Genomic DNA, 21,723 nt, shown 5'->3' with positions numbered 1-21,723 from the left:
ATTTTCTTCATTCAAGTGCCTGCGATAAGGCTATTTTTAGAAGCTAAAAATATTCTTTTTGATTGCAAAAAAGAGTTATCTCAGCGCTCTCTTCACCCGGAAGGAAACAAAAAAAGTCCCAAAGCTCCCAAATGTTGCATGATAAAATATTTAGCTACTTAAAAGAATTTGGAGGGAAATGAGAAAAAAACCGTTGGGAATTTGAATAAAAATCAGCGAGAGCGCGCGACAAAATATTGGACGCACCAATAAAATGTCAAAATTTCAGTGCGTGGCATAAATTCGTGTGCGGGGAGAAAAAAGCACGAAAATTCCAGGGAAACTGGGTTTGTGTGGGTGATTGTGGTGCTCCATTGAGTCATGTCGGAGCGCAAGGAGAGCCGCCAGTGGGCAACGATCCTGTTGCTTTGCATCCTGTGGTACATTGTCTCATCCAGCAACAATGTCATCGGGAAGCTTGTCCTCAGTGAATTTCCCTTCCCCACCACCGTGACAATGGTCCAGCTGCTGAGTATAACGGTCTACAGTGGACCCTTCTTCAATCTCTGGGGTGTCCGGAAGTACGCTGATATGTCCTGGCGGTACTACGCCAAGATAATTATTCCCCTGGCTCTGGGCAAGTTTGTTGCCTCCGTCTCATCCCACATAAGCATCTGGAAGGTGCCTGTCTCCTATGCGCATACAGGTGAGTCTGCCCCTTCTCTCAATGCATGCGTCCGGACGTTCACTTTTCCCAAAGACAGTGTCCACGACAAAATTTTGCAATAATTTCGGGGAAAGTGCCCGCGAGTGAAAGGTACAGAGGAATGCTGTTTGAGTGATAGAGACAGCTCTATCTTCTCAATGGCCTTCCCTGATTTGTTTGTGGCTCAGCATGCTCTCTGCCAAAGTTCCCGGAATCCCTGGGAACCGCTGGGAAAGCATCAATCATCAAGCAGCAATCACTTGTTGGTCTTCCTCATGCGTAATCAATCAAAACACCCGGACTTCCCCACATTGGGAGTCAGATAAGCCACCAAAGGGGTTATCTCTTAGATTCGTGAACTCTTGGGAGGAAGAATCCTAAGCTAAACTGGTTGCTATGCCCAACAGAGACTGAAAGCTTCCTAATTTTTGCAGTGAAGGCAACAATGCCCCTCTTCACAGTCATCCTGTCCAGGGTAATCCTCAAGGAGAAGCACACAACGCTGGTTTACATGAGTCTCGTGCCAATTATCACAGGAGTGGCCATTGCAACAGTTACGGAATTATCCTTTGACAAGATTGGCCTCATCTGTGCCCTCCTATCCACAATGGGCTTCTCACTTCAGAATATCTTCTCCAAAAAGGTTTGTTTCTTTCATAATATTTCCTTTAAATTAATTTAACGCTGTGTTCAAAATTTATTAACCTAACTCGTGTTAGAATTTTATACTTAATGATTTTTCTCATTGAGAAATTAGAGAAAAAGCTTTGAAATTTATTTTATTTATTTATTTTTGGTGTGGGTGGGCACGGTTTTCGACCTTCAGCAGTTTCTCAAACACAATATCGAGGGTTGGAAAATACACTATACTAAGTCGAGTTAGTATAGTATATTTTTAACGCATTTTTCGATTGCTTTTGATGTCCCTCATCTTCCCTCAAAAGGACAAATTCGAATATTTGTTCCCTACAAAGTTACAGCGAAAACTGTAAAAAAATTTACATAAGAAGCAATGTAAATCTCAAACTTCAAATCGCTCTCCTGAAAATCAACAAAAATGAGTTAGTATAGTATATTTTCCAACCCTCGATATGTTCTGCAACGTTTCGAAGGTTTTATTCCTTCATCATCAGGCAGGAAATTGAATTGGGAAAACTTTGTCAAAGAATTTGTAGCAAAATGTGGAGAAACAAACGTTTAATGGGGCGCATTTGGGAAGACTATTTATTTTTGCTTGCGTAATATTTAATTTTCAAATGAATTTCAATTAAAACTTTCTTAGTAACACAGTTAGGATGATAAGAAACATTGAAGAAAGACAACAATTCTCATAAAAATGTTTAGGAACGAACACACTTCATGCAGATTTTTGTAAACGTTTTGCTTTATCTAAATGTAGTAAATTTTATCAAACTCACGATAAGGAGGGATGACAAGACAACAATATTATTGAATTAGAAAATGAGTTAAATTCTCACAAAACGTGCACAGGGAGAAATTTCACAAAAAAAAAACGATTTTTTTTCGAAATTTGGAAACTTTTTATGCAATGTTTTGATTCGATTTTGATCACTGATTTGTGTTGAATTTAGGTAAAAATATCTTTTGGTCAGAAAATCTGTATTTAAGACTGGAAAATTATATATTTTGATAAAGAAAAAAATGAATTTGATCAGGAAATTTACAAATGATCAAGAAATGACTAAAAGAATATTTTATGTTGATCAATTCAGATAAAAAAGTTTTTTTTATCAGAGAATTTGTATTTTAGCCAAGAAAGAAATTATTTTTATCATGAAAACAAGTCATTTTGGTGAAAAAATGTTTCATTTTAGTCGTTCAACTTAATTCTGGAAAATTAACAAAAAATCAGGATTTAGGAAATATAATCTGCAGAACCATATTTGTTTTTATTAGAAAAAAAAAATAGAGATCTCATGAAGAATTTATTCTTCAAGCAATATCTTGATCAAATTAAACGATTTTTGGTCAAATTGACATGTTTTCTTGATGAAAAAGAAATACTTTTCTGTCCAAAATTCAGATTTTCTGATTAAAACAATTAAATCAATAAAATCTACCATTTGAAAAAGCTCTTTAAATTGTTTGAAAAAAATTCAAAATGACTCAAATAAACAGAGACAAATTAAACTTTTAAGGCTCCAACAGATGGACGAGAAATTTCTCGTGCGGTGCGGTGCGGCGAGGTTTTCGGCCAATCAGAAGCGAGAGATGGCTCACACACTCTCACCGCACAGTGCGAGAACGTTTTTCGGCCAATCCGAAGCGACGATGGGCCACGAAATCCTCGCCGCACCGCACCGCACGAGAAATTTCTCGTCCATCTGTTGGAGCCTTTAGCTGTGTTTCTTTCAGACACAGCTTTTGTGTACCGAGCAAAATCGAAAGTTGTCAGATCGGGCTCAAACTTGGGATGAGCACGAATTAGGGTCCCCACATTCCAAAAAACGTATGCGTCCGTGGTTTAACCCAAAATTGCGAGAGAACGGTGATAGATAGAGACTTGCGGTAAACGGCAAAGTTTAAATATCGACCGGAAGACATCCGATTATGCGGTCATATCCATCCCCTCACCACCGCGTCCGCCATTTTGAATAACCTCAAAATTTTGTTTTCGCTATATCTCAGCCCCTGTAATAGCTAAAAATCTGAAATTTTGATATGTTGTAGGGGACATCAAGAGCTTTACAACGATACCTCATTTTCGAAAATCGGTCAAGCCGTTTAGTCAATATGGCCGCCACAATTTTTTATCGAAAATCGATCATAACTCGAAAACGGCTTGACCGATTTCGATCAACCCAGGCTCAAATGAAAGCTCTCAACAAACCCTACAACTCTCTAGAACATCCGAAGTTTCAAAAGTGACCGCTAGGGGGCCAAAAATCAAAAACAAAATTTTCGATGAGTTTTCGATGAATATCTCGAAAACGCCATTATCGATTTGCTTCATTTTTTGATATGTTATAGCTGACCATATTATCTAGCTCCTTGCCAAAAATGAAGAAAATCTATGTCTCCGTTCTCGAGATATAGCCTTCCAAATTTGGCATGTCATATCTCGGGTGCTACAAGTCCGATTTTGATCAACTCAAGCGCAAATGAAAGGTTTCGTGAAGCCCTACAAATGTCTAGAACATTGCAAGTTCGAGAAATGACCGCGAGAGGCACTAAAGTCAAAATCAAAATTTTCGAAAATTTCGAACTCGAATATTTCGAAAATGCCATTATCGATTTACTTCATATTTTAATATATTATAGTTGAGATTAAGACCTTTCCAACGATAGCTCAAACTCGAAAATCTATGGAGCCGTTCCCGAGATATGGCGTTTTAAAGATTTCTTGCGGGATGACTTTTCAACTTTTCCCTACTTTGCATGTATTTAAACAAATTCGCGTTCTACTTTGCTCTCACAAAATTGGTACACTGAAAGAAACACAGCTCTCGTAAGCTTGGTCAGCTTACCAGTACATTTTTTATTCAAGCCATTCAAATCAACATTGCATTGAAAATCAGTAAATCAGTTCTACAAAAAAAATTTAAATGAAAAATAGGTAGAATTTTTTTATCCAAAAAATCAATAATTTTCATTAATTTGTAGCGCCCGACTCACAATCCAGCGAATATTAACCTGCCCATAGAGTGAGTACCCTTAGATTGGCGGTAACTGTAACGGCTGCCCACCCCTTGGCAACGGCTTCTGCCACCAGGTTACAAACCCTCAAATAGGCGAGAGAATATGAGAATCCACAAGAGAATGTAGGAGAGCACTGAGAAAGTAATTAGATGGGAGAATAGTAAAGAGTACTGATGAGTGTAGAGAGTTAGTCGGAGCTCAGCCTTGGTCGCAGGTGGCTGTTAGCTCAAAATGCTCTGTAGTTTAGAGTGAGGACGAGGGTTGAGGTTACTGGGGGAGTTGACCAGAGCCCCCTTGTGGCGCCCCCCTCCTGTGCAGGGCGCCACAAATTCTAGAAAATTTCCTGAACCGATTTTAATGAAAATTTATGGAAATATTCTCTGAAAAATAAAGAAAATTAATTAATTAATTTTGTTTAAATTGGATTAATTTTATTTGAATTATTGAGCAATCCTGAAAAAGCTTATTTTCAACATTTCTTAGAAACTGCATGAACTAAATTTTCCTCGTTCCTTCAGAAATATTTCTTTAGACAAAAATATTATTGCTGGTAGTTTTATTTTTGTTAAAGAATTCCTTTCTTTTTTTTAGTAAAAAAAATTTCTTCTATCCATTTTAGGTGCTAAAGGACACGGGAGTCCATCATTTGAGGCTCCTTCACATTTTGGGACGTCTGGCGCTGTTTATGTTCCTCCCGGTGTGGTTTTACATGGACTTCTTCAGCATAATCGCCCATCCGACGGTGTTGACACGCGACTACAAAGTGCTGGCGCTCCTCTTCACCGATGGCGTCCTCAATTGGCTCCAAAATATCATTGCGTTCAGTGTTCTGTCGCTCGTGACACCGCTCACGTATGCCGTTGCGAGTGCCTCAAAGAGGATCTTTGTGATTGGAGTTTCGCTCCTTATCCTTGGGAATCCAGTGACGTGGATGAATATCTTTGGGATGGTTCTTGCCATTTTGGGTGTCCTTGGTTACAACAGGGTGAGAATTTCTTCTTTTTTCTTTTTCTTTAGCGGAAATGTCTCAAATTAATTTTTTTTTGTAGGCAAAGTATCTGTCCAGGCATAAGGACACAAAGCCCCCGGTTTTACCTTTTACGAATCAACAGTGGAACTACAGCCAATTGCCAACAGTTGACAATTTCTATGGGAATGGAAAGCCCTATGCGAATGGAGGGATAAAAACGACGAATCTTCTTTTAAATAATAACACAGCCACGACAAATAAGCTCCTCTTTGTCTGAGGGCCCCCTAAAATGTGTTTGTGGGGGCTTTTAGGTGCTAATTATGCTACAGTATTGCGAGGGAGTGGGGTAAATGAACATGATTGAACATCTGGGTATCCCCCAAAAGACGGTACAAATGAAGCATCGCTTCATGCTCACATGTGGATGGTGATAGAGAGAGACACAGAGCCCCGGGGAGATTGATAAAGGCGGAATTCTCCGTGATTTCAGGGCTCAAAGATCAACCGGAGGGTCACAAAAAAAACGCCCGGACAAATAAATGAGCGCCAAAGCAACTCGGTAAATGCTTTTGGCAGCAATTAACTCTTTTTTTCGTCACAAAAACATTTTTTTTCTTACTTTTAATTCGTTATCTTAACAATCCGTGTGACAACGGAGAGTGCTCGCATCCAGGAGCAATTGGGGGGAGGAGCTGAAGAAAATCTCTCGTCTACACATCATTGTTGAGTTGCCCAGAAAGGGGGGATTTTTTCCGAATTAATTTTCTGTTGTTGTTGTAAATAATCGCGATGTGTGTAAATAGCTCTGAGAAAAAGATTAAATGTGCGTCTTATATGATATATTTATTTAGTGAAAACAATAAATGAGCGTAAGCTTAGGGAAATTATATATATTATATACAAATTATATTAAAAAAAAACAATCACTGTAAATAAGTCACAAAAAAAATAGTTGATGATTAAAGAAGCAAAAGTTCTGTATAAAGAAGCAACAGAGTCTGATCATTGCGTGATGAATTTGTTTCAGCAGCAGCAGCAGCGAAGGGCTCACATTTGCATACGCGCGGCGGTACAAAAAAAAATATTTCTCCACGCGGAATTGCGTAGGGCCACACGACCTTGGTCCAAGGCTACCCTGGCACGTATTTGTGATCACATTTGGGATGTTTTTCGCTCAAAATGAAGGCAGATGAGGACAACAACATTTGGCAGCAATTCACGACTTCGGGCAACTTTGAGACTCCGCCCGTCACCGAAGATCCTCCATTTTTGCTTACTCCAGCACACGAGGGAGTCATAGAAGCGCCCCATTTCCCGGAAGGCAGCCACATGGCCTTCCGGTGGAGTGGGTTTGTCAATTAAACACTGACGGGCTATACAGGGAAACTCTGCACGAAGGATAAAACACAAAAAAAAAACTTTTTTTTAATTAAAATTCAAAAGGAAGCTTCACAGGGACGCAACGAACACACAACACCCACTCACCCATTTTCAGGATATAATTGCAAACCAGGAAAATGTGGAGTACCCGCGTGAATTTCATGCAAACTCCCAAAAAGTGAGGAAAGCACGCGAAGATCTTACGGTGACGATCGCTCAACGACTTTTGGCGCAAAAGTCTTTGGGGGAGGCCACCACAGCACTCCATATCAGGTTTGGCGCGAAGATCACCCAGCAGAGAATTTTGTCAACATTTTTGTACATCAAGTGTTCCATGTGAGAGGCAGAAGTGATAAGAAGAATAGTCGGAGATTTTCCAGGTCAATGTGAGGGTCTCTCTCTATGGACGATATCATTGTAACGAGACTTTTAAATTGAAAATTTCAATAAATTTCGTCCTGATTCGGAATTTTGATTTTTTTTTCACTTCATGAAATTGAGATTTTCTAAAAAAGTTTTTAGGGCTTTTGGTTGATTTATGATCAAGATTTTAAGATCTCCAAGGTTTTGAGTTTGTGACGTTTCTTTGCTAAATTGAATGATTTTTTTTCTAACGTTAGAAGCTTTTTAAAACGTTTGATAGGTAGGGGAAGACGGGGTAATTTGGCCACTTTGGCAAAGTCATTAATGGGAATATCTCAAGTATAGTAAAAGCTAGAAAATCCATTTCTCTACAGTTTATACTCCCCATAGAGATAATCAATCGTACCAAGTTTGAGGAAGATCCGATCATTAGATTTTCTTTTATTTGAGAAAAATCATTTTTTCACTTTTTAAAGTGCCTTTGGCATTTTGAGAGTTCGTCATTTTCGATAAATTTTTTTAAGCTTAAAAATTAACTTTTAAGCCATTAAGGGTCATTGATCCATCATAAACACGTTAGTGTCATCCATTTCCAGATATTTCAAACAGATTTTCCTGTTGAAATGGTTTTATCCGGAAAATTGGAGTGGGGTAATTTGGCCACTTGAGTTTTTCCGGCAGAATTTTCCGACCACATTTAAGATATTAATTATGGTTGTGCCTTTTAATGTTTTCTTACAGATTATAAGCAAAGTATGACCAAAAATTTTGGCTAAAAAGAGAAAATTACGATAATTTGAAAAATAGACTTTTTTAGACTTTGCCCGTTTACGGTTCAGAAAATGTTAAAGTTTGAGGCTCTGTTAAATATTTTTATCTGGCAAATTACTGGAAATGAATCTTAGATAAATAACCTATCTTCCAAAAAAATAATCGAAAAAATAAAATTTTTTTATTGTTCAAAAATTTTCATGTTTAATAATTTGTGCGCCAAAGTGTCCAAATTACCCGTGCTCGGGGTAATTTGGCCACTAAGCTAAGGGTCCTGGAGAATGGAAAATTCACCCATTTCTCATCGAGATGGCTATTTGTTTTGCTTCGTACTACCACACTTGCTTGATATATCCCAAAAACCGCCAAAGTGGCCAAATTACCCCATCCACCCCTACTCCTTTTCTGTTCTAACGATTGACGATTTTTTTTAAATGTTTGACATTTCATTGTTAACATTTGCCGTTTAATCTTAAACGTTTCTTAATAAAAAAAAATCACTATTTCTTTACGTTAGAAGATTTATTTTTCAACATTTGATATTTCTTTTCTACCGTTAGTTCTTTCTGATCGAACGTTTAAAGTTTTTATTTTCAAATACTTGACGTTTATTGTTCTAACGTTTGGTTTTTATATTTGTACTGGACGTGTCTTTGGAACATCTCTTTGCCGTTAATTTTTTTTACGTTAGAATTTTTTTTTCATAATGTTTGATGACACTCATTTTGTATCATTTGACATTTCTTGTCTAATATTAGAGACTCTAACGTGTGACGTGTTTTTTTTTATAATCTCTTATACTTGTACAGATTATCGTTATTTTTTTTAGCATTTGAAGTTCATTTTCTTACGCTTGACTTTGTTTTTAATTTCAACATTTCTTCATAACGAGTAATATCTTTTTATTTGACATTTTCTTTCTAACGATTGAATTGAATTGAAGAAATATTGTTATTCTTTGCAGAATGATTGTTTAGGGTAATTTTTGATGTTCCAGTTCCAACATTTAACGTTCCCTTTCGAAAGTTTATCACTTCTCTATTAAATTTGGTTTTTATTATCGTTTATCGATCGTTCTAACGTTGTTTGATTTTTTTATCTTTGATGTGTATTCTAATGTTTTACATTCATCCAGACATACTTTTTAAAACGTTTGAAAATACCATTTTCAAAATTTTAAACCTAGAAATAATTTTCGTCATAAAAAGGGTTAAATCCTTAAAAAAAAAATAGGAAAATTGTTTTTCTTTATGGTTTTAGCTGTGTTTCTTTCAGACACAGCTTTTGTGTACCGAGCAAAATTGAAAGTCGTCAGATCGGGCTCAAACTTGGTATGAGCACGAATTAGGGTCCCCACATTCCAAAAAACGTATGCGCCAAAAATAAGTTTTTTTCCGGCCGGCCGTCCGGCCGTCCGGCCGTCCGTAGTATAACGCTAAATTGCGAGAGAACGGTGATAGATAGAGACTTGCGGTAAACGGCAAAGTTTAAATATCGACTGGAAGACATCCGATTATGAGGTCAAATTCACCCCCCCACTCCTCCGTCCGCCATTTTGAATAACCTCAAAATTTTGTTTTCGCTATATCTCAGCCGCTATTATAGCTAGAGGGCTGAAATTTTGATATGTTGTAGGGGCCATCAAGAGCTTTCCAACGATACCTCATTTTCGAAAATCGGTCAAGCCGTTTAGTCAATATGGCCGCCACAATTTTTCATCGAAAATCGACCATAACTCGAAAACGGCTTGACCGATTTTGATCAACCCGGGCTCAAATGAAAGCTCTCAACAAACCCTACAACTCTCTAGAACATACGAAGTTTCAAAAGTGACCGCTAGGGGGCCAAAAATCAAAAACAAAGTTTTCGATGAGTTTTCGATGAATATCTCGAAAACGCCATTATCGATTTGCTTCATTTTTTGATATGTTATAGCTGACCATATTATCTAGCTCCATGCCAAAAATTAAGAAAATCTATGTCGCCGTTCTCAAGATATAGCCTTCCAAAGTTGGCATGTCATATCTCGGGTTCTACAAGTCCGATTTTGATCAACTCAAGTGCAAATGAAAGGTTTCGTGAAGCCCTACAAATGTCTAGAACATTTCAAGTTCGAGAAATGACCGCGAGAGGCGCTAAAGTCAAAATCAATATTTTCGAAAATTTCGAACTCGAATATTTCGAAAATGCCATTATCGATTTACTTCATATTTTAATATATTATAGTTGAGGTTAAGACCTTTCCAACGATAGCTCAAACTCGAAAATCTATGGATCCGTTCTCGAGATATGGCCTTCTAAAGATTTCTTAGGGTATGACTTTTCAACTTTTCCCGACTTTGCATGTATTTAAACAAATTCGCGGTCTAGTTTGCTCTCACAAAATTGGTACACTGAAAGAAACACAGCTCTCGTAAGCTTGGTCAGCTTACCCGTACATTTTGGGATCATTAACAAATTAGTAAAGAAACTAATTCTCTTCAGATATTTTTTAAAGAATTTCGCTGAAGTTATCAAGATTCAATCATTTGATGAATTTTGTAAGAATATCCGAGAGGAATCTTTAGATAAAATCGACAAATAAAGAATAAACAATTTTTTTTTTTAATTATTCGGAATTTTTGTCTTATTCTTGTGCCACATATTAGCCCCTTGGCTACCTTCACAAAAAAAACCTTCCTGAATATCTGAAATCTTCTTTTCTTCAATCCTTCCACAAAATGGGGACAAAATTCAATTAAAAATCCTTTTTAATAAGCTAATTAATAAATTTATTTTTGCAATTTTATTTACCAAAATAATTTTGAGAAGAAATCTTCACAATTTTTGAGGGAATTTAGTTTAATATTCTACTAAATATTGAATTTATTCTGTTCCACATTTTTTTTTAATTAATGACCAATAAATGCAAATTCTCCGCAGCTAAAGGAATAAATTGCTGACTCTTTAAAAAAAAACTTTTATTTTGCTTCTTCTGCAATGAAATGCCTACACAAATGACACACTGACTGAGAAGAGTTTTTTACATTAATTTATTTATTTGAATGATGCTCTGAATGCCATCTCTAAAATGCTTTTAATCTTCTGTGGAATTCTACATGGTGCTCCCTATATTGCCCAGTTTGTCCGGAAGCAAGATCACAGGGAGGGAAATGTCCGGGAGCGCCCCTAAAATGATTTTTTTGGTGTTGTGACAAGTCTAGAAAAAAATTGCCCAAAATTTGGGTGAGATCTCTCTTTAGTGGCCCCCCTTTTGGGGTCCACGATCGTAGAAGAGGAGGTACGCCGGGACGCTCAATACTTCATCGATGGAAACCTCCCGGACAACGGTGTCGGACGTGAAGTACCATTTGTGGGCATTCCGGAGGGCTCCACGGCGGTATGTGACGAAATGCCCACTACTTGCCTCCCCGGAGTGCACAATAACAGCCAGGAGGCGGTAGAGATTGCGCGGGAACATTGAGCCGAAGTTGTAGGGCGTTGAGGCTGTTGGGGTGTCACAACCACCACCACCCCCGGGCGTGGGGAAGCTGCTCGAGAGGAGGGACAGCGTTGAACCCCACGGGGTGCTCATTTGACTACTCAAACCCGGCTGTACGAAGCTGTAGGGGGCCATTGAGAGACTCTCCGGGAAATGCACGTAATCCTGCCGCTTTGCCACCTGCCCACCCATCTGGAGCCACGTACAGCGGGAAATATGAACACACAGGCATGCCGGAAGTTTGGCAAAGGTCAGTGTTTTCGTGTGAACTGTTGTTTCGTTGCACGACTCGCACGTGACGTCCGTCAAGGTCTCCGGGGCAATGAATTCCGACAGGAGATGCCCCAAACTGAGCCCTGGATTGCGATGTTCAGGCAATGGCAGGGAGACACTGTCGAATTTATCATAGCGCACGACGGACTTGAAACCACATCCGGAGCAGGCCATTTGACTACTTAGCGCCCCCCGGAAGGGATGGGGCACCTGAATGCCGGTACGATCACTCCAGACGGACACACGTCCGGGACCACGATTGAGACGATCCAGAGAGCGATAGGACATGGAGATGCGCTTACTGAGGCTCCCCCCGAAGGCACCCTCATTCGTGGGGCGCACCATACGGTGGTAGCCCATCGATGGGGAGGCCAGCTGCTCATCCAGGAGCGATGTGTCGGCGGAATCATCCATATCCGTGCACGTGGAATGCGGGGAGTCCGGAGTGTGGGCTTCCGAGCGAACGGCACGCATGAGATTTGCCATCTCATTGTATTCGGGATTGTCAAAGTCAGACAGCATGGCACTCGAGGGGCGCGCCTGTGGGATATCCACGTGCAGTTGCTGCCCCAGCGCGTCCGACAGGCAGCCAACTTTCTTTGGTTTCACCAATTCCTCCTCCAGCGATGTCAGCATCACGTGCAGCAGCTCATGCACATCATGCTCATCCGGTGGGATTACCCATCCAAGGGCAGTCAGTGCCCGGATGACGGAGCCTGGGGAATGGGGATCACCCCGCAGGGAGGGATGAGTCCCATTGATGACCTCCAGGGTGCTGAGGAGGCTCGAGACGAGGCTCTTCTTGTCATTTGCACTGGAGAGCTGCAGCCAGCCGATGAACTGAGGGCAGGCGGAAAGAGCCTGAAGCAGGGCATTGAGGAAGCATGTCCGACCAAAATTGTGGAGGCCGGCAATTTGACCTCGACGCTGGCGCAGGCGTGATGCTCCTGTGGCCCAATTTGCAGCGAGAGAAAGAAAAACAACACCCCCATTTTAGCATCGTCTCCAACATCCCCCCAATTCCAGTGAAATTTTTGCAATTTATGAAAGTTTCAATACTTTTAATTCAAAAAATTTATTTTTTTTATAAAGATTTAAATTCATAAAGAAAATAAATAAATAATTTATTTGTAATTTTCATGATAAGACTGATAAGCAAAATTTCAGTGAAACTTTCAACCCTTATGTGGGGAACAGTGGAAAAAACCTTGCATACCTGATGGGCCCCAAAATACAAATGCCCCCACAACAACGGCAGCCGTCACGCCAGCGGCCATCAGGAACTTATCTCCTTCCATTTTTCACACCACAACCAATCGCACAATCAACTTTTCCAGCCCTTTTTTGCAAAATTTCTACGCACTTCACATTTTTCTCTCTTTCCTTCCAAATCACACTGAAGTTTTGACTGGCGGTTCATTTTTCCCTGACAAACTGCGTCAGTGCAAAAAAGTAAGGTTATCTTGGTTCGCGCGCGCAATTTGAAAACACAATGTCCGTTTACAACATTTATTTCGTTTCTCTGGTACATTTTCTTTTCTCGAAATATCCTTTTTCATCAACTCCTTTCGGGGACATACATTGTTTAGGAATAAAAATACATTTAAAATTATTTACATTGTTATTGCACTACATTGTTGAGATCAAATTGAAAGCTGATGATTCAATATGGCGTCCTCAAAAAAAAACTACACAGGACTACGAGGAATGGCGGATCTGATGATTCGCGAGCTAAAATTTATGTTGAATTTCATTACGTTTCATCAATTCTCGGACAACAGCTATAATATTTTTTTCTTAATTTCTAGTGACTAGATTGAGCTCATCCATGTGCATAAGATCGCCTCGGCAAATCTTCCGCCACACATAAAATCCTTAAATTTATATTTCTTACAATCTACGTCTTTTATCCTTTATCCGTAAAATCTGTCTTTAATCATTTAAATTTTATATGTTACTCCTAAAATGTAGCAAAATGCTATAGTGATAGGGTGATTATATTTAATTGTGAATAAGTATATAATTTTGATCCTTCAGGATCACCCGCAAGCCATTTTTTATGCAGTCTACAGCCGCAATAGGATGTCCGGAAATGCATCCGGAAGAAACATGTTGCTATATGAATTTCTATTTATTATTTCTGTGATTTTAATAATGTTTTCATTTTTCTGTATCTTTGGATTTATGAAAATTGTTTCGTATAAGAAAATCAGCTTTTAAAAATAAAATGGCGTATAACGCGATAATGGATATTTTAGCGTTTTCGCCGTTGGTCGCCGCCTATGTTTGAAACGGATTTGTTTCAAACATGTTTCAGCAGTTTGACAATTTGCAAAAGAAAATTTAGTCTAAAAGGATTTTTTTCCAAGGAAATACGTTATTTCTCTTAGCAAGTAATCTTTTCAGCGTCGCAAATCCTTGTTGGTAAAAAATTCTGTATATCGGGATGTGAAACAGCGTCGTCTGATATGGCAGTTGCAGTAAAATTCGATGTGTTGCAGTGGGTAGTTCACACATTCCCCTGGTACGGAGCAGACACATCACTAATCCTGCGACTGAGGGTGGACTTCTTGTTGAGAGTGCTGTGATTGCTGCGGTGGTGCGGATAGAGATTGAGGGGTGCAATGTTGGGATGTTCAATTCGTGTTGGGGAGCTCACATGGGGCCTTGGGGAGGCACGTGATAGTGTCCCAAGAACCTCCTGTGGCTCCTGATACCCTGAGTCCATGTCTATTTCATCGAGATTGTTGTGGTAGGATTCAATGAGGGGTGTTGGGTCCTCGTAGTCGTAGTCCACAAAGCCGGAGTTATCAAACGAGGACTGCCGGAAGGAAATAGGCATTTAGGATCGTTACAATTTACTTTTCAAATCATTCCAAACGTACCAACCTTAACTGGAGTACGATTGATGGTATGATGAGCCGGTGGTTCGGGTTTCCCTGCTGCATAGTCCACAACTTCATAGTGATCATCCTGGTAGGGATCTGAAATGAAATGTCGCGTTCCATGAGGTGTCAGGGCTGCCCAGAGGACGCGATTGTCGTGCGCTAGTTGCTGCTGCAGGGTGTGAGTTTGATTAGCAGTCGGGTAGAACATTGTCCCCGTCAAGTAGCTTCCATGGGGCTTTGCTGGTGTCAAATGGGGCTCACCAATTACAGGCATTGGTGGCTTTGTTGAATCGTGATAGGAAAAGTTGTAGGATCTGCAAAGAGAGAGAGGAATGATTACCCAAAGATTCTTCTTCATCTAACTCCTATCTCTCGGTTTCTCTGTTTACTTACTCTCGACACTTCATGAGGATCATGGCGAGGATGGCACCCAGGAGTAGGACACCAACGCACGAGGAGATCAACACAAACAACCATGTATCCTCCACTCCCATATTCTTGTGACTCAGCTCAATGAATTCAATCCCAGAATGTTCTCTCGGTCCAGGATTGGGATCACACATGAAAGCAGCAAAACATGGCTGAGAATCATTCCCATTTGGGGACGCGAGAGCGCTTCGGGGCAATAGGAAGGATGGCAATGGCGGCGGAGGCATTGATAGGATCATATCCGGTGGTGGACCCAAATCATAGCAATCTCCAATGCACGCCATTGTTGAGCACTCCTCGTCCACTCTTGGGGCTTAACTGCAATGGAAAATATGCGGAATAATTAATTTCCTCCATCTCATGCACCAAGAAGATTGATTGCAGAAGAGAAGTCGACGAGAAAACGACATAAATAATTCCATTTCCATTTGAAACTCCTTCAAGTCCTTCAATATGATTTTATCATAAGATCCATAACTAATATTGATTTTAGCTAATGAATATTTATTCTTCATCTCCATTTCTCATCCTTCTGCTGGAATAATCTCATAGATATGGAGTATCTTGTAGCGGTTATAATAATGAGAATAATGAATTAAATTGAGGAAAATTAGATCCTCCGAGTTGGACATTTTTTAATTAAACAACAAAACATTTGAGAATTAATGTTAAAGATGTGTTTGGAAAATTTCCAAGAAAAAGGAAAAGCTTGTGCTGTGATTTATTGCTTAACGTGTTAATTAGAATTTAAATAATTAAGTCGTTTAACGGGTAATAATAGAAATAAATCGCTTTGGAATTACGAAAAGTTGAATGAAAATTGAATTTTTGCTTCAGTTCAATTTATTTCGTTTAAGATTTCATTATCATTACGATTATTACCATAAAAATACTCTAAAATTTATTTTAAAAAAAAGGTTTCTTATCGAAACCATCTAACTGGAGTGAAAATAGACACCCCTTTGAGCCCAGATAAGTCCAGGACTTTTATTGTGTTTTCACAAAACTTGACTTAAAAATTGTCTAAAAATTGTTAATTTTAAATCGAAATTCTTTAAATGTTGTACAAGAAGTTCTAAAATTCTTCCATTACAATGCGAGATTCATTAGAAAGTTAGAAAGATAAGTTTTAACTAGAAATAATTCTAATTTTTAAATTGTTTGCAGTTTTTCTAGAAAATTGAAGATTTTAAACTGATTTTTCATGTTTTAATTCATTAATTTTGCTTCATATTCTATTCACCTCTATTTGGTTCTTGCAGACTAGGGGAACGTGGTCCAATACTGACCTCCAAAGGTCCACGCAAAATGAGAAAAAGTGGTATAAAATAAGAAGCAATATTCTTAAATTTGATACCACTTTAAAGCCCATTTAATGCTCTTTTAACTCCCATAACTTTCACATTTAAAGTTTTATCAGTTTTAAGTAATAGCGGATTGAAAAAGGCTTAAAAGGTCCGAATTGGGCCACGTTCCCCTATTAATTTTTATTATTTCCTTTTTACTAACTCATTAATTTCTCAACTTTTAAAGCATTTAAATCCGTTAAAAATAAAGTATGTTTCTCGATTGAAGCTTTTACCACATTTCTGGGAAAAATTCCTTTAAAGAATTCCTTTCAATTCTCAATTATGATACAGAATTCTAATAAGATCAATAAGATTCTTTTGCAAGCTTTAAAGAATTTTCCTCACAAAGCTGATTGAAGAGAAAATGAATGAAAAACAATACAAAGTAATAATATTTTCTCACAATCAACTCAACGCAGGGGATTAAATTCATTACATTTATTCGCATCAATAAAATGCAATCGAATGAAAATTTTACGGGAAACCATCAAAATGAAAATTTATTGTTAAAGCTTCACTCCAATTGTCCTGTAAGCATAAATTTAACGATGGAATTTCAATGCAAATATAACAACCCCTCGGGAGAAATTTAATGAGAACTTTTTTGATGTGCCTTCGAATCCCATTTCATTCCGAAAGACCCAATCAATTTTAATAGGGCGCATGTAATTGAGAAATGAAAATCTCTGGTGGGAAGAAAAAATCCACCCATGAGAGGGTGAAAATGTGAAATTTGAGATGTAGGACACGACGAGGGAGTAGGAGTGTAGGGAAATGCAGTTTTTCCTATGATTGAAGAGGAAGAAGGAAAAAAATACGATGTCAAGAGGCCATTGTTGTGGGCAACGAGGCGCGTCGTTTTCAACCCAACATACCGCACCTTTCGGAATGCGAATCATCCCCCATTTTTTTTCCTGCACTTCCTTTTTCTCCGTGTCATCGTTGCAGCCACTTTAGAAGGTGGATTATTGATTTTTCCTTCTACTCTTTGTGCACAAAGACCCCGGGGTCGGTGTTCTCTCTTCTTCATAGATGTTCTTCCTCTATATATATCGAGGGTTCGAGGAACGCGGATGTGTCGCAATTATGCAACAACCCCTATTTTTCATTGCCAAATCACTTTAAATCCCTTTTCAAAGAGAAAAAAAGCCGACTGGCTTTTGTAACCGTCTCTGTGACTTTTTCACGCCATTTGCAAAGAACTAAAAAGGGGATGTTTTTGTCTTACCTTTTTAGGGGCGTCGGAGCTCCAAATGACGGCTGGTGGGTTTCTTCACTTCCCCGAACGCAGCAGAAATTCTTGAATTTCCCTTTGACGCACACACACCCCAAGGAAGAACAAATGAAGATGACTTCTTGTCCAGGTAACAAAAAAGAGAGAATTATAATGAAAAAAAGTCCACGTGAATGCGATTTAAATGGTGATGTGGATTGTTTGTTAGGAAAAATCACACAGACTGATGAGATTTTCCTACCCTCTGATGGTGGTTTTTCATTGCGACGCGTCGCAACGCATGCGCCATGGTTTGCATTTTGAATTCTTCTAGGGTGTAGTAGCAACAAGAAGATGGTTCAGTCAGTATATATACTCTCACATACAACCCCCCAAAAATGGTATTGATTTTGCTCAACTGTAGCAATTGGTGAGGGGCCACACAGGGTGCCTCGTACAGCCCGAAAGCTTTTTTTTGCGATGTTCTCAACGCAGGGATCCGGATGAATGAAATTAATTCCGGATGCTGGTGGGCATTAAATTTTCCTTCCATCACACCACGTTCGGGTGGGATTTACGCACAGCATGAGATCCTTCCATGACTTGGTGGCTCCCTTGTTTGGGGTTTTTGGCGGAGGGACAACGGTGGGATTTTGGGGGTGCGAAAACGGAGGATTTTCCGAGAAAATCCCCATGTTTTTGTCATCTTAGGCGATCGTAAAAACTAGGCATGTGGTGCGAGAGAATCCCCTGAAGCAAATTATGTAGGTAGGTACAGAAATGCTCTGGGTTAAGGGAAGTCTACCATAAGGATGACTAGATTTATTAATGGAGTGTGTAGAGAATGTGTTAAAATGTGATTTATTAGTCGAAAAAGTGAAAAGGAATTGAATTTTCTTTTCATTTCTTGTAATCCTTGTAATCTTAATTCAGCGAAATTGGAAAGAATTCTAATCTTCAATTCAAATATAAAAACATTTATTTTATAGTTTTTATAGCATGAAAGGAGTCTCAGCTAAGAGGTCTTCACTAAGTTAAAAAAAATTGTTTGTTTTAAATTGATTTTAAAATAAATTGAAGATTTTAATGCTTATTCCGTAAAACATTTTATTATTGGTTTCTTGAAATTAACAAAAAATCTCAAAATTATCTTATCTTAAAATACATTTCGTACTATAAAAGGGAATTGTCTGATTCTACTAAATGATAAATTTTATGGTATGTGTCTTGACTAAATAATCATTACATATATGAAAAATATTTGACCAATACATAATGTTTTAGAAATTAAACGATTTTCCTTCAAATCAGATCTTTTATTTAAATTTAATTGAATTTATTACAACAATTCAACAAAGAGAAAGAGATAAAAATGCGGAATAGACATTTTTTTAAAAGAGAATTAAGTGAAATTATTACATTCACGTGGCATTGAATTTAAATTGAAAGCACGTCTTTACAAATTGCAGATTAATTATGAAAAATGTCCTTTAATACGTAACATTGGGCTTTATATTAATGTCTTTGCCAAACGTGCAAAACATTTCTTTTTTTTAATACAAAATGGCACCCATGTAACGTCTTTTTTAATTTAAAAAAAAAGTTTTTTTTTCTCATTGTTTCCTAATCCTGGCAGATTTTAAATATCTCGTTTTTTTTGTGAATGACCTCCCACATCTCGCATGTTACGTACATTCATGCATGAGTATTTGCATGTATGACAGTCCTCGAATTTTCCTGCCCACACACAATACACGTGGCGGGAGGAATGATTGAGGAAAATCCATCAGATTCATCCTCCGTGAACTGAATCACAATCACACTGGATGATGGGCTGTGTGCGTGTCTCTAATCCCCCAGGAATAATCCGGAAATGGTGAGACAGACACATTCCCCAAAAAAAAAAAATGACCCCGCGCAAGAGATGAGAAGAGATGGCGACAACAAAGAAAGTAAAGCCATTCAGAAGCCTAATTTATCGTGCCATGAATGTGTGTAAAGTTCAGCAAACATTGATTGAATGACCGCCCAACCGCCACTGACGTCACCACCAAGGGTGGGTGGTCCTTTTGTAACATTCCTCCCCGAAAAAAGGGGAATGAGTGGGTGGGTGGGTGTACCTCCCGCATATTCCGGCTTCGGCGATTTCATGTCGAATCACTTTCGTGCCACGACGATCGCTGTGTTGAATTATTCAGCAGGAACCACTGAATTGCACCCCCATCCCTCATGTTAACATTTTTCATATGCTCCCACCACTCACCTTATTTTCTTCCCATTCACCCTTTCCGTGAAATTCGCCCACCTGAAAGGGAGAAAAAAAATTCTGATGGAAAATATTGAAACGTAGGAAATTACAAAGACGAAAAAATTAGGACAAAAGGCCATACCTCGGTGGCACTTTACAGCCCCCGCAATGCCTACCGTTTTACCCCTTTTTACGGTCCTGGATACTTTCGTGCTGTGTGCCTCAGGGTGGGCACCATAGGGGTGTGTGAGTGTGTTGGCAAACAGGCTCTCAATGGACATTTTTCTTCTCATTGTTTTCCACATTTTCCTCCTGTTGATATACAAAAAAGATTTTTCTTCTCTCTATGACCATTGACTTTCCGCTCTGGGTATGTTTGAATTTTCTTTCTTGTTGAATTTCTCTTTTGTTCATTGATTTTAATGCTTTTGTAATATATAGGGGATGATGTTGATCTACAATTTGGTTAACAAAAGCTCCTTCGCATTGAACATTTTCCAACTCGAGTGGATATACATTTCAAATTAAATTGCCTGTGTCGTAGACAGTGTTTGTTTCACTTCTGAATTTGATTAGCAAAATTGGGGATGAAAAGTAAAAGGTGTAAGAAAATTTTATTATGTACATAGTACATACATCATAGATCAATTTTCCCTTTTTCCGAGAATTCACTCGTAAAAGAAACATTAAATTGTACATATTTAAAATATCAATATTAGCATTAATTTGTGCTTTAAATTTAGGGAATTGAGATGAAATGGAGAGGAAAATTTTGTAAGAGAAATTGGAAAATTTCTCGGAGTTTTTGCCTGAAGAAATTCTTCTAATTTTATTGATTCTATTTAAATGAATCGGTGTGAGTTTTTGCAAAATAGAACAAGAAGAATAATTCCTTAATTTGAATACTTTGTTACGTTTAAACAATTTTTTTTAGAAAAAATAAAATAAAATAATTAATTTAAATAAAAATTTAAATTTTCACTTAAAGATCGTTTTCTTTTTTTTTTAATTTTATCGCGATCAATTAATCCGCTTAGAAAAAAAAATTTAAAGAATATTTTTTGAATCCAAAATATTTTTAAAAACCTAAACATTAAATGTAGTTAAGAAAAAAAGATTTAATTAAAATTCCGTAATCAATGATTCAATTTAATTCTCTTTTAGCTGTGATTCTTTCGAAGAAAAGAATAGCACAGCTTCTGTGTCCACTCTAAAACTCAAGGTCGTCGGATCGGGCTCAAACTTGGTATGAGCACGAATTAGGGTCCCCACATTCCAAAAAACGTATGCGCCGAAAAACTTGTCCGGCCGTCCGTCCGTAGTTTGGAGCTCAATTAAAAGAGAACGGTAATAGATAGAGACTTGCGGTCAACGGCAAAGTTCAATTATCGACTAGAAGTCTAGACTAGAAGGTTTTGAATGAAAGATCTCAAGAAGGTCTACAATTATCTATACATAGGAAGTTTCAAAAGTTACCGCTAGAGGGCCTACAATCAAAAACAAAATTTTCGATGAGTTTTCGACCAGTTTTCGATTAATATCTCAAAAACTGGACGATAGATTTCGATTAAATTTTAGTATGGTATAGGTGATAGGTACACCTTTTAACCAAAAAAAATAAAAAAAATTTATGTCGTGGTTTCAGAGATATAGACCAAAACAGGTTTCCATATGTACCTTTTAGCGGCTTAACGGTACTTGATAGAGGCTTTTCGATTGAAGTTTCATTGAATATAGTGGATATGACCTATCAGAATTTACTAATTTCAGAATTCAAAATGGCCGCCTTCTGCCATTTTGCTACATCAACAATTACTTTTACCTATTCATATATATTTTAAACAAATAATTTGGCGCTTCAGATGACAGTCCAAGTGTGGTGAAAATTGAGGTGGATAAATTTTTAGGAATGGCTTTCTCATGCACCGAATCACAGCCAACGCGTGTAAATTCTGGGGAAAGGCTTACTCATGCGCGTTGGCTGTGATTCGTTGCCTGAGAAAGCCATTCCTA

General features: G+C 38.2%; 3 protein-coding genes and 1 long non-coding RNA gene across 4 annotated transcripts; 1 reads left to right on the top strand and 3 right to left on the bottom strand.

Annotated features, from left to right (window-relative positions):
• Nucleotides 1–175: 175 nt before the first annotated feature.
• On the top strand, nucleotides 176–6,303 carry LOC129788759 (solute carrier family 35 member E1 homolog). The gene is made up of 4 exons (XM_055825086.1): nucleotides 176–685; nucleotides 1,120–1,328; nucleotides 4,965–5,330; nucleotides 5,395–6,303. Exons 1-4 carry the CDS (start codon nucleotides 361–363, stop codon nucleotides 5,590–5,592), a joined length of 1,098 nt encoding a protein of 365 aa, XP_055681061.1. The 5' UTR covers nucleotides 176–360; the 3' UTR covers nucleotides 5,593–6,303.
• On the bottom strand, nucleotides 6,140–10,280 carry LOC129788802 (uncharacterized). The gene is made up of 2 exons (XR_008750392.1): nucleotides 6,801–10,280; nucleotides 6,140–6,703 (listed from the first exon to the last, which is right to left on the bottom strand). It is a non-coding gene; the product is annotated as an uncharacterized LOC129788802 (long non-coding RNA).
• A 296-nt stretch (nucleotides 10,281–10,576) lies between these two features.
• Nucleotides 10,577–13,019, bottom strand: LOC129788736 (ubiquitin carboxyl-terminal hydrolase 30 homolog). The gene is made up of 2 exons (XM_055825055.1): nucleotides 12,800–13,019; nucleotides 10,577–12,530 (listed from the first exon to the last, which is right to left on the bottom strand). The coding sequence occupies exons 1-2, from the start codon at nucleotides 12,879–12,881 to the stop codon at nucleotides 11,068–11,070; spliced, it is 1,545 nt and encodes a 514-aa protein (XP_055681030.1). The 5' UTR covers nucleotides 12,882–13,019; the 3' UTR covers nucleotides 10,577–11,067.
• A 59-nt stretch (nucleotides 13,020–13,078) lies between these two features.
• On the bottom strand, nucleotides 13,079–17,753 carry LOC129788768 (uncharacterized). Its single transcript, XM_055825103.1, has 4 exons — nucleotides 17,478–17,753; nucleotides 14,865–15,218; nucleotides 14,473–14,785; nucleotides 13,079–14,404 (listed from the first exon to the last, which is right to left on the bottom strand). Exons 2-4 carry the CDS (start codon nucleotides 15,182–15,184, stop codon nucleotides 14,093–14,095), a joined length of 945 nt encoding a protein of 314 aa, XP_055681078.1. The 5' UTR covers nucleotides 15,185–15,218; nucleotides 17,478–17,753; the 3' UTR covers nucleotides 13,079–14,092.
• Nucleotides 17,754–21,723: the final 3,970 nt, after the last annotated feature.

Source organism: Lutzomyia longipalpis, chromosome 2, assembly GCF_024334085.1.
Source record: "Lutzomyia longipalpis isolate SR_M1_2022 chromosome 2, ASM2433408v1".
Classification (NCBI taxonomy): Eukaryota; Metazoa; Arthropoda; class Insecta; order Diptera; family Psychodidae; genus Lutzomyia; species Lutzomyia longipalpis.
Note: the sequence above shows the minus strand (reverse complement) of the source record. Positions and strands in the feature narration are given on the sequence as shown.